The 13,298-nt window shown below is 34.6% G+C and overlaps 1 protein-coding gene across 2 annotated transcripts in view; it reads left to right on the forward strand.

The window, feature by feature from the left end:
* The window catches only part of VPS13A (vacuolar protein sorting 13 homolog A), a 125,825-nt gene that overhangs the window by 23,363 nt on the left and 89,164 nt on the right, over positions 1 to 13,298 (forward strand). For both annotated transcript variants that reach the window (XM_026703826.2, XM_026703828.2), the window contains exons 7-16: positions 53 to 112; positions 527 to 586; positions 3,476 to 3,556; positions 5,693 to 5,750; positions 6,585 to 6,712; positions 7,387 to 7,493; positions 7,767 to 7,938; positions 9,976 to 10,038; positions 12,321 to 12,450; positions 12,716 to 12,810. In XM_026703826.2, coding sequence (XP_026559611.2) covers positions 53 to 112; positions 527 to 586; positions 3,476 to 3,556; positions 5,693 to 5,750; positions 6,585 to 6,712; positions 7,387 to 7,493; positions 7,767 to 7,938; positions 9,976 to 10,038; positions 12,321 to 12,450; positions 12,716 to 12,810 — 954 coding nt within the window. The remainder of the gene's footprint in view (positions 1 to 52; positions 113 to 526; positions 587 to 3,475; positions 3,557 to 5,692; positions 5,751 to 6,584; positions 6,713 to 7,386; positions 7,494 to 7,766; positions 7,939 to 9,975; positions 10,039 to 12,320; positions 12,451 to 12,715; positions 12,811 to 13,298) is intronic.

Below are 13,298 nucleotides of genomic sequence, written 5' to 3' on the forward strand. Positions count from 1 at the left end.
CTGTATACCTGTATTGTTGCATATTGAAAAATATTTGTTTTGTTTTTTCCAGATCACAAATAAAGATATTCCACTGTCATTTGGTATCTCACTTGAAAATTTTAGTTTACAGGTATTATCATTGCTCAAGTTTTTAATTAAAAATTTGTTTCTGTTTATGAATGTTTTAATATGTATGTAGCTTCTTTAATCTTAATAATTCAGGAATAAATGACAACTTTGAAAGTCGAAAAGGCATAATTTTAAAGCAGAAATGGTTTTATGATTTAAATTGAACAAATTTTGAATATTGAATAAGCTTGTTTGCATCATTTATAAAGAAAAAAGATCTGAAATTTGATTGGTCTCCACAGAAATGTTATTTTTATATTTGGGAAGTGACTAAAATTGTTTCTGTTCAGACTTTCTAAGTGTGGAACACAGCACAAATCCCGTTAGGTGTTCCTGATGACAGTTGGGGAAAATCTTAATGTTGTTTTGTCTCATCAATAAAGTAATGTCAGAATAACTTCTGTTTCTATTCCAGACTTCAGATCAAAATTGGAACCCATGTATTCAAGATGCAACCACTAAGTTGTTCTATAAGGTAGGAGTCCTAGGTGAAAATCTAGTTGAGTAGAATGTGCTATGAGATTCCTTCTGAGTTTGTTAATGTAAAGCACAAGCGAGGTTTCATTCTTTTGCTATTTGTTTCACATAATAATCTCATTTTGAGCAAAGCTAAATCACAAATACACCGAATTGTTGCATGGCAAGTTTTTTTTATGTGCATGTAATTTTGATACATTGAAGGGACTAAAAGTTTGTTAATTCCTTCAATATCCTGCGTTTTATTCAGGAACTCAAGGTGGTAAAGTTGATCAATAAGTTGAAATTATTATATGGCTTAGTAAAGTGTGATAACCAGCTAATAGTTCATAGAGCATTGGTACATGAAACTATAGTGATTTCTTTACTCTTCTCATAAATTTCTAGAAATAAGAGATAAAGAATAGCAACTCCATTTTCTAACTGATCCAAAGATTGTCCATGTTTAAGCTGGTTTTGAATTGTGGAAATTAAATCATGGAAACATCAGTATCTGAAGAAGTGGCTATATTTTTTTTCAACTGCCACACAAGCAAGAACTTTCTTCAGTCTCATAAATAGGAAAGCAAAGATGAAAGGAAGGCTGTGAGAAGGCCAAGGATTTGTGTTCTGAAAGAGCCTGTTCCTTATTGTCAAAACTATCACAAGGAAGAACAGATACACAGGCCACATTGTTTTTCATTTTTTCCAACACCCTTGCCTCCTTAGTATTTATATGATATATAATACTATATACTTAGTTTTTATATACCATACTAAACTATTCAAATCCAAAGGAATTTTGAATGACTTGCATTCTTTCCAATAATAATTTTTTTAAATCAACATATTGTTGATCACTTTTGTTCTATACTTGTGTTAATTATGCGGACTTTATAACGAAAATGTGTTTGAATCATCTTTGTTTTCATTCATTGTAATGAAATGATTTTATACTTGCAGTAGGTATGTATTAGGCCCATCCATTAGTTTTTATGTTAAAACCTCATAAAATCTATAATTGATCACTGAGACAAACCATTTTATTTGCCACAGTGTTTAATACCTCATAGTAGCAAAAATAATATAGCTTTGTGTTATGTCCCACCTTCCAAAATAAACAGATAAGGCTGAAAGCAGCAGTCCTCGCAAATAAAGGCAGCAAACAGGAATCTTCACTGATAACAGCTGTAGATAGCCTCCACAAGATAGTCCAAGTTAATAGTTCCAACGAAATAAATCCAAGTCCCAGCAAGATATTTCAGGTTTAAATCCTCCAAGCCAAAATCTTCGGTTCTCCTTGGTAAACAAACACTTTGTTCCGGACAAAGTGCAAAGTCATCTCTCTCCCTTTATAGAGCAGCATATAATTAGTCTAATTACTGATCTGCCCTCCTCCTGTGCTCCCGTTGGTTTCTTCTCGTAAGGAGACGCCTGCTTCTGACATCCACCCAGCAATCATCTAAATTATTATCTTCACCTGAAGTCTCCATAAGTTCTCATTGTCAGCTGCCCGGCTGATAACCTGATTGAGAAGCAGAGGAGGTTGAAGGTTCAGGCCGGTCCTGCAAATCAAATGTGTCCTCATTCAAAATATTTATTATCACTGCTGACAGGAACTGTTAGGACTCCCCTTTGAAATTCAAACAGGCAGAGCTCTTTGCAGTAACGTGCTAATTAACTGGCTTGCCCATCAGATTAACGTTTCCTGGTTCTGACGTCAATCCACGATCTAACAGTCATCAGATTCAAAGTTCCTAACAGGATTGGTCCTTCCAATCACAACAGCTTTGTTTTACCTTCCAACATGTTGCATGTACTGTTGGATGCTCTACCTCCATACTTCTGAATTACCCTAACATGCAGTAGAAATATTCTGGGTAATTCATCTAATTCAGACTTAACACTGAATTACCTTGCTAGTTATCCAGCAGTTCTGCTCCTCGTGAACTACTCAAATGCTTTAAGATGGAAACATATGCAAGTTAATAGATGATATTCTTAAACATTTATGCCTACCCTTAGATATTGATTAATATCTGTAATGATATTGCCATGTGACAATTCAACAAATAAAACTGTTAAATTCATTTCAATGAAACTGTGGCCAATAATACTTAAATAAATAAAGTCAGTCCAGAAATACAAGCACTACAGTAATTTCAGATAAAATGTGGCCACCAATAATAAAAATAACTGAATGAAACAATACAACATTATATTGTCCTTCCCACACCATGCTAAAGCAGATATACTTTAAGTGTTATTTTAATATTATCTTGCTGGGCTGTTTGAAATTTTGGCCTCCTTTTAGGTAAAGTAAAGTGATTTATTCATCAGATAAATAGTTGTTTTATTCAAATTTCATTTGTAATTTAAAGTAGAATATTCTTTTTTTTTTGTAGTTGTATTGCTGGGACATACCAATAGCCATTTTCTGACACATTTTGCCAATATTATTTCTGATGGCCAGAAAAAAATCCCATGAATCTTTTAAATCACAAATATGATTATTTTTAATTCTGTTACTACTGTTTTATTTTTTGTTTGTTAATTATAGATTATATAAATATAAATTTAAAAATAAATACAAGGGAGAAGTATCTTTTTTTGCTCTGATTGTCATAGTTCATAATTGAGAACTAATATTGTTACATGTTTTCATGCATCTCAATTTGCCCAGTTCCCCTTCTCTCCCCCCCTCCGCCAGGCTTCCAAGCCTCAAAGATTGGGGACTGCTGCTTTATTTGATTTATTTCAGTAGTTCCATTTACATGTGTTTAACTTTTGTCAAAGATATATCAATATTTGTAATAACTTTCATAAACATGAATATGTATAAGATATTAGACCATGATAACCTTACATATGATATTCAGTAATTCCTATTTATTTATTTTTATTTCAGTTAGTTCGATTGGACAACTTCTTTGCATACTGGAATGTAAAGTCTGAAATGTATTATCATGGTGACTATAAAGAATCTTTGGTAAGTAGACAAAGCTAATAAATTATTTCAAGTATGATTTGTCCAGAGCGAATTACAGTTCATTTATATTTTTATACAGTGTCTTTTTAAGCTAAAAAAAAGATCATTAATGCTGTAGCCTTGTATTAGTTAACTTTTCAAGAAGCACTACTGATGAGAGAACCAGTTTCATATGATGATGAAGACATTAGGCTAGAAAGCGGGAAAATGTGTTCTAATTCTGCCTTAGGCACAAAGGAAACTGGGTGACCTTGGGCCAGGCCCTCTCTCTTAACCCTAAGAAGGAGGCAAGGACAAACCTCTTCTGGAAAACCTTACCAAGAAAGCTGCAGGGACTACTCAAGGCAACTGCCAGGAATCAAAAACTGACTCAAAGGCATAAAAAAAAAAGGTTCACTGAAATTAGCAAATTTATGTCTGTTTTCTTTCTTTTCAGCTGATTTTGGGAATAAGTATTATGTGTGAAAATTAATTATAGCCATTAAATCAAGAAAAAAATCAGAGATTTGTATGGGAAATATTGTATAGCTGTTTTGCAAGAAAATAGTCATTTATTAACAACTCTGTTTAATTGTAAAATGGTCCTACAGAAAATGGTCTTGAAATAAAACAATGAAATAATATAAAATAAAATCAGGGTAGAATTATAAGGCTAGATTGAAAATAACTGATCAAAATAAAAGTTGTTATCTTAGATTTTAACTCCAATTTAGTACTAAGGCCAACCTGTTCCAAATTGTAAAATAATATTTGTTATGGATACAAGATATGAACAATACATTAACAGGAAACATGTTTAAAGATTAAAAGTTTGGAATTTAGATTTGGCATTTTTGAATTTGTATACAGGCAGTTCTCATTTTATGTCCAGTTGTTCAGCAACTGTTCAAAGTTACAGTGGAACTGAAAAAACTAGTTTATGACTCTTAAAATGCCTGATAACTTACTGCCCTGTAGTCACATGTTGAAAATTTACAGCTTCCTCACTGCCACCCAGCCACGGCACCCATTTCCACTCATGACACCCACTCACAGTTACCTGTTGCCCACCTGCAGTACCTGCCCATGGCACCCATCCATCTAAGCTCATCTACATACAATGACAAGCACATCTACATACATATCAGCCGACCTCAACTTTTTAAACCCAATTATTATGAAAAATGTATCATCCATGTATAAGCTGACCCTCACATTTTTAAATTTTCATAATCGTTTTATTTGTAGGTAATCTACAAATTACCAATTTTTGTGGGATTTTGATTAAAAAATTGAGTGTCAGCCTATCAATGGATGGTTTATCTGAGAACTTATACCAGATATACAGGTATTTTAAAAAGTATTATTATATATACTTATGGATAAACTCATCATAAAATAAGGCAAATGCAATTTTGGGGATGTATTTTTGCATCTAAAAATTTTAGTTTATTCATAAGTGTATAAGTACTTTTCTTCAGTTTTCTTGGAAATGTTCAGTCTTTCAACTAAAAACCTGAGTAAGTGAAATATTTTAGAATCTTGTCGTATCCTGGGACATGCCATTGCAGAGAACCCAAGCAGTATATTCTCATTAATAATATGCCCGTCTAATTATCAAGTATGTATATTTTCTGAGCAAAGACCACAGTAGATATTTTGAATTGAAGACCTCATGTTAACTCGGGATTTATTAATTAATTGCTTCATTTTGGTCTATGTTTAGACAATTAAAATTTTGTGCTTTACCATAACTATTTTTATTCTTCATTAAATAAGGCCAAAGGGGTGTGTGTGGATGATTGTTTTCCTCATGATATTTTTTTCAATCAGATCTTACTGAACAAAGGTCAGAGGTCAGATTAGTTTCTTCTGATTTAGGCAATCATCTACTGTGATTTAGCGTTCTAAGGGTGATTTACATTTCACTGTATTATCATAATACATATTCCCACATTTTTAAATGGGGAGCCTCTTCTGCATGATATATAAACAGAATTATTGAACCTGTGCAAGATATATCCTTGGATTTCTCTATTTTAATTTAACATTGATCAGTCTAGAATATTGCTTGAGAAAAATACTCTCATTGGTTTATATTGCATTTTTGATTTTTATTGTGAATAAATTTTCAATCAATTTTTTTCCCTCAAAAAGAGTCACTTAAAATATGGAATTGCAAGCACTAATGTGATTCCAGAAGGCTATACTTTTGGTAAGTTTTTAATATTTCCTAACAAACTTACATTTGGAGTACAGTAAGCATAGGTATAATTTCCTCTTGGAGCAACCTTGTTATTTAGTTCAAAAACTTCATTTAAAACAGACAATTGTGGTTAGATTAGTTTTGTAAGGAACTCGGGCAGAAGTGGTATCCAGCAAGTTCTGACCAGTTCTGGAGAACCAGTAATAGAAATTTTGGGTAGTTCAGAGACCCGGCAAATCCCACCTCTGACTGGAGATTTTACAGTATCCTTCCCCTGCCACGCTCACCAAGCCACGCCCACAGAACCTGTAGTGAAAAAGTTTGAATCCCATCACTGAACTCGGGGATCATATTATGTCTGTGCTAAAATGTTATATTGACTTCTGATTTGCTTTTGGATAAAATACAAAGAGGTATTTATTACCTTGAAAACTCTGTATATTTATAGGCCTAAAGAAACAAAAAGCAGGTTTCATTGTAAGATAGTGTTTGGCACTATGCTACCTATCTAGGACTGAATGTAACATTTTATTGGCACAGTTCCACCTTTTTTGCATCATCACAGTAGGATAAACTACAATATTGATGTGACTTCTTGATTATAGAGATTGTAGTAAAATCTTTGTTTTATCCTCCAGAATGCTATATGTGAGCAAACGTTGCATAGCCTTGTCCTTTTTGGGCAACTGGTTACAAAATTTAGCTTTCACTTTGGTGCCTAAAAGGGAATCTAATTTTCGTAGCATCTATAAGGAGCATCCATATGATATTGGGGAAAAAAACAATCTATTTGCATGACCTATCGGTTTCTTGATTAACTTTTTCTAAAATTCTGCTTTTTAGTATTCCGTCCGATTTCAGCTAAAGCTAAACTCCGTATGAATCCGCGATCCGATGTTGACTTTTCTGCACCAAAACTAGATCTGGATATAAATCTTCAGGATATAACCATTGAACTGAATAAACCACAGGTAATGGCATAAATAATTTAGATTTTTATAGCAACCTTTTTTACTTCCTGAATTAAATTTTCATTGTACTATTTTCATTTTTTTATAAGACTATAGTTTTCAGTAATCCTTGAAAGAATTCCCAAATTTACATTTGAGCAGGCTTGTATATCAAGGTTATTTAAGTGTTAGAAATGTGTCCTTGGAAGCAGACAATAGCAAGACACTTTCAAAAATATTGGCAAGAAAACTGTAGACTTGTCAGACACCCACCAGGAGTCAATACTAACTCAAATGCAGAGTCAATTAATCAATTACACTGCTATCTGAGGATGGAACTTTTCATACTCCTGAATTTTTAGCCATATTGTCGTACATTGACTGGATACTTCCCACATCATTCACTTTTACAACACTTTCCACATAGCCATGGGGATTTTTAATCATGTATTCGTATCATGTATTGATTTGCGAACAACTTGAAATAAATATATCTGCCAAAGAACAGAGTTTTCTTGGAATACTAACTACTTTAACTCAAAAGTTAAATACTGTATTATCATTATAAAATGAAAACTTTTACTGTTACAGTGTATTTGACCTTTAAATAACTTTTAAGGCAAATGCTGTTTACATTTTATTGTAATTATTATTCCATACTAGTAGTAAGTAAATTTTTGCATTTTTTCTTGCAGTATTTCAGTATTATGGAACTCCTTGAATCAATTGATATGATGACACGGAATTTACCATATAGGAAATATAGGCCAGATGTTCCTGTACACAACAATGCCAGGAAATGGTATACATCCAATAACTTTTGGAAATTTCTACAATTCTGATGGTTTTTCTGTTAGAACATTCTCATAAATTGGAATTCAAAATCCCAAAGAAACTTGATAGGGAAGATTTTCATAAGTACCCTTATTAATAAAGTAATAGATTTAATTTTTGTATTTTGGGGAAGAGAATCAAGAATTATAAATTAATTTGTGAAGATTGCTTTATAATTTAAAAAGAAACATTAACTTTGCATGCAATATTATGTCCTAACATGTTTTATTTTTTCTATTAGGTGGCGATATGTTACACAAGGCATTCTTGAAGTAAACATCCAACCTAGGCTACAAATGTGGTCTTGGGAACATATTCGATACCATAGGAATCAAGTGAAAAGTTATAAAGAACTCTATAAAATAAAAATAACTTCCAAGAAGGCTACACAAGAGACTTTGTTTATGTTAGAGGTTAGAAGTTTTAATCACTATGTTTATCACAAGCTACACAAATAATTGTTTTCCAAAATATAATGTTGGATTGTATATTTATTTATAAATCTCCACTGGCTGAGAGGAAGTTCCTCCTGACATCTTGTCTGAATCTCTACTTCATTATGGTTTTCCATTGATTCTGGTCAGTCTTACCCTGTCTAGTCTACCCCTTCCTTGGATAACACTTCAAATATTTGAATGCTGTCCTCTTAATTGTCTGTTTTGTGGCCTAAAAATATCTAATATACAATCGTTCCTCACAAGATTTTGTTTGTGGCCTCCTTTCACCATCTTGGAAGCTCTCCTGTGAACTTGCCAGTTAGTTACTATCCCAAATGTTCCAAATGGGCCTGACCATGACAGGATAGAGTGGATGAATTACTTTCCATTGTCTGGAAGGTATGGTACTATTAATGCAACAAAACTATTACTAACTTCTTTCTAATTCAAATTCTGTTAATGTCACCCACTCAGAAAATGGTGGAACTACTATAAAATGGTAACATCTACCCTCTGTTCTCAGAAGCAATACCAATAAACACTGGTCAATGATACTAAATACATCTGAGAGGTGCAGAAAAAAACAATTTCCCTTTTCCATCCTGGTTATGCTGGCAAGTGTGACTTCTGTCCCATTCCCAGGCATAAACTCTGACTAAGAGATAATTCACCGGGTAGAAGTTGCCCAGTTAATTGGATTGAGAGAACACTTTTCCAGGAAGGAGTCTATCTTCTTTTCTCCAGTTCTTTCCTCAGTTGAACAAGGGAAGGTTCCTTTTGCCAGTTGTCTTCTACTCTATATATTTGAATGCCAAAACTAATTGTGCATGAAGGTTCCAACTACATATGCATATCAGGGGCCTGGGTAAGAAATAGGGACAAAAATACTTTCTCCCAGTTTTAATTCAACAATAATTAAGATATCTCTTGGCCTTCAAAACAAGTAAAATCTGCTTGACATTTTGGGATTTTTGATAGTAAAAATAGGTACCCTAAACCTTTCAGTGATTTAGGCCTTCAAAATTATTGATACAATTCATGCTAGCAGTGATGGGGGTGCTTGTTGTGTTTGCAGTTTGTCTGCAATAGATTTGAATCTTATCATCTCAAAATGATAGTTCGGTGGCAGTATATAATATTTTTTTCTTAATTTTCTAAGAAGATCACTAAATGTTTGCTGCAGGTTGACTGAAATCTGGAACAGTAGTATGTGGTTTGGAGTAGAGGATATGCTATAGCAAATTACGAATCTTTGGTTGTTAAAAGTTCTACCACAGGCAGTCTTCAATTTATGTTCATTTGTTCAGTGACCACTCAAACCTGAAACCATGCAGAACAAGAGGACTTGTCTATGGAGATTCTCAGACATCCAAGTCATGGTTGTCCCAAAGGTGCTTTTTCAGGAGGCAATTGGACTATTTTGTTTTTCTTTTGAAGTTGCTTCGCTTCTCATCCAAGAAGCTTCTTCAGCTCTGACTGGATGGTGGGCAATGGAAGGATTTATATTCCTTGCAGACAACTGGTCATTTGCATTCTTTTAGAGAGTTGTTGAGGTCACTTGAAGGTTTGTCTGTGTCCTGAGTAGTGCAAATGGGTGTGATTCCTTCTTGGAACTGCTGGAAAGACTGTTGTCTCTTGAAAAAGCACCTTTGGGACAACAAGGGGACTTATAACCAGTCTTGGACTTTGGGCCTTGGGCCTTTATAGTATCCCTTCAGACACATGATTGTGACTTGGCACCTAGCTCATGATTAAAATCTTGCAGCAAGCCATTCCCTGTTAGTTTCCCACAAGCAAAGTCATTGGCAGGAACTTGGAAATTATGGTCATGTGAGGTCGCTACATAATGACCCATGAGGACCTCACTTAACAATAACAACCAATACTGCCATCTCTATGCAATGCAATCACATGTCATTACACTTTACAACCACATTACTTAGTGATGGAAACTCTGTAGAAATACATTTAAATAAGTTTGTATTGCATGTAACATTGTACTTTTCTTTATAGGATCTAGAGAAGACTTTAGATATATTCAACATCACTCTAGCAAGACAACAGGCAGAATTTGAGGTAAATGTCTTCTAAACCAGGGGTCGCCAACCTTTTGGACCCCAGGAACCACTAAACTCATAATTTTAAATCCCATGGACCTGAGACCCTGGGAAAATCCCAAAACAAGTTTGCAGGAAAATTCCCCAACCCGTTTTCCTTCTGATCGATCATTCTTTATTTGGGATCGCAGGATACCATCTCCAGCTCCGTTCTTGGGGAGCGGGGGAGAGACTTTTGGCTTCATGCAAGCAAAGCAACAGAAGCAGCAGAAGCCTTTCTTTCTCTCCCCCAAACTCTGCCAGAAATGAGTCTTTGTGAGACTTGTCGCGCCGGTGCAGCCTCTTGGAGCAGGATGCCTTGTAGTAGGGTCCCAAAGACTCATTTCTGGCAGAGTTTGGGGGAGAGAAAGAAAGACTTTTGCTGCTTTCCTTGCGTGAAGCCAAAAGCAGAAGAAAGAAGCAGAAAGAAGCAGCCTGGTGGCCAGGCCAGGCACATGGGGTGAATGGGGCAAGTTTCCTCCTCCATCCTTCCCCCCTCCCCTCACTACCCCATGTTGTTTCCCATTCAAGCAACTCAAGCCTTGTGTTGCCAGGGGCCATGTGGGCAGTGCAGCCTTGTATTCCCATGCAGCTTGGATTAATTGTTTTGGGGGGCGTGTTGGGGTGACATTTCTCTGCGGACCACCAAAACTTACGGACCACCAGTGGTCCCTGGCACGCTGGTTGGTGACCACTGTTCTAAACTACACTATACAAAATGTAGTGTCTTTATTTCAGCATTTATAATGTAAATTATAAGTATAATAATCAAGATTATTAAATTAATACAGGTAATCCTTGACTTATAACAGTTCATTTAATGACAATTCAGAATTACAATAGACTTGTTGCAATATGCTGAAAAATGTTGCAATACGCTGAAAAAAGTGACTTATGACTTTTTTCACACTTATGAACATGGCAGCATTTCCATCCTGATCAAAATTCAGATACTTGGCAACTGACTCAGATCTATGATAATTGCAGTGTCCTGGTATCATTTAATCACCTTTTGTGACCTTCTGACAAACAAAAGCAATGGGGAAGCTAGATTCACTTAACCATGTTACTAACTTAATAAGTACAGTGATTCACATAACAATTGTGGCAAGAAAGACTGTAAAATAGAGCAAAGCTTACTTAAGAAATATTTCATTTTGCAACAGAAATTCTGGTTCAATTGTCGTAAGTTGAGGACTATTTGTATATAAGAAAGTCAGACTAGATCAACCAAGAATACAAGAACGTATTTTATGTATTCAATATGATTAATAATCTGCTAATTAACCCAAACTCCTGTGGACTCCCTTCCCTTAGCATATGGCACTTACAGTCCTTGAGAAAGTGTGGATGATATAAGAAATAAATTATGTAGCTGCATTTGAGCATTGTAGCAGTATTGGTGTTGAAAAGCATGGCATTCCTTTGTCTTTTGGAGCTTTGATGAAGTGATCACAGCTCTTGAATTAATGAGATTAGGAGACTTGTTTCTGGCAGCCCTGTGTGCATTTTGTATGAAATATTGGCAGTGATCCTATCAGGAATTGAGGAAGCAAATGCCTGGCCATTGTCAAGAGCTGTTTAATGAAGTTTAATTGAACTTTTAATTATTGTGCATTATAAAAACTTCCTGAACTTTTCACCTTTGCTGATAATGTGGTTAAGAACTGCAGGATCTGGATGATAATATTTGCAGCTAGGGGGTACATATTTTCTGAAAGAGATCAATGGATCCAGCTGGCTCACCTTGATTTCCTGTTTCTATACTCCACAGAGTTTGTTGAGCTGGATTTCTAAGAGGGGAGGGGGATTTTGTAAAGGATGAAATCTTGAAGGGTGAGGGAGGATTTCTGATTCCCAGGGTTATAAATCTGTTCAGTATGCTGAGGCAGGAGCTGGAAAGTCATCTGTCCCTTGTGGATATTTAACTTGGATTCTGGCAAGTAAGGGGTAACTTGAAAAGGATTGCCTAAATTCTTTATCAACTCTGGGATAATACTTTTCAAGAACGAAGCTCCAAAATGGGAGTTATTTAATCTTACGCTCGGAGTTAAAAAGTAGCAGTTGCTATTTTTTGGTACTATGAATTTATATTATGAAAACACTCCTCCTCCTTCAGATTGCCCATTTCAAGGAGATGCTCAGATTGGGTTGCATTTCTCCAGGCATCTTGCTAGGTTTTCTTTATAACTGATACAATAAATGCATTATTTGATGTTATACAATTAGTAATGTTAATTTATGCTTTGTTTTGCATAATAGGCTATTAAAGCTGGATTAAAGATTTTCAAACCAGGTGCTAAACAAGATGATGAAGACTCTGGTGGCTGGTTTAGTTGGATGTGGGGATGGTCTGGAGGAAAAAGCAGTGAAACAAAACAAGAACCAAAAGGTATAAAGATGGCAGTTTTGATCTAACAATTTTGTAGTGCTGGAGTAAGCGTTCACTATGATTAAACACCAAATTATCTTATAGTACCTTTAGATATTAGAAAAGGTAAAGTTGCTTCTACTAATGGAGTAGACTTAAGCATTTGACAAAGCTGTAATTGTAAAAAAAAATATTGAAACCCTTATGCAATATGTTTGTTTTAGAATGCTACCATATGAAAAATGTGCTTGTTTTTTGTTTAATGTAGTAACATTTGATATTGCAGGTATTGAACAGTTCATGACTCCACAAGAAAAAGATAAACTTTATGCAGCAATTGGTTATAGTGAAACCGCTGTCGATCCAACATTGCCAAAAACGGTGGGTGCAATTTGCGTAGGATAAATCAGAAAACATTTGATTTTTAAAAGCAATGCTATCTTATAATGAATGATGATATCTAAAATACAAATTAATACATAGACCTAAGCATTAAATAATTTGTTTGCTTGCTTGCTCACATATTGAACGTAAATGAACCAGACTTTCGTAGTTCGGATGGAATGCATGAGAACTGTAAGCTATGGGCCCGTAGGACTTTATCCAAAGTCCGTTTCCTAGAACTTTAAGTATTAATTGGTGCAGACATTAAATATTAATTGGTACATAACTGAGTTTAATTAGAGGAAGGGAGAATCTTCTTTGAGGAAGGGAGGGATTATTTGTGTTGTCCTTTCGTGATATACCATTCAGAATTTTTTTAATTATTTAAAATTAAATTATTAGAATTATTAATTTTTAAAATTATTTTTGAATAATTAACTTAGAAAAGACATCCCATTATAAGGCATTTTTCTTACATTTGGTGT

The sequence above is a fragment of the Pseudonaja textilis genome, chromosome 2, assembly GCF_049901715.1.
Source record: "Pseudonaja textilis isolate UNSWEBS1 chromosome 2, rPseTex1.2, whole genome shotgun sequence".
Classification (NCBI taxonomy): domain Eukaryota; kingdom Metazoa; phylum Chordata; class Lepidosauria; order Squamata; family Elapidae; genus Pseudonaja; species Pseudonaja textilis.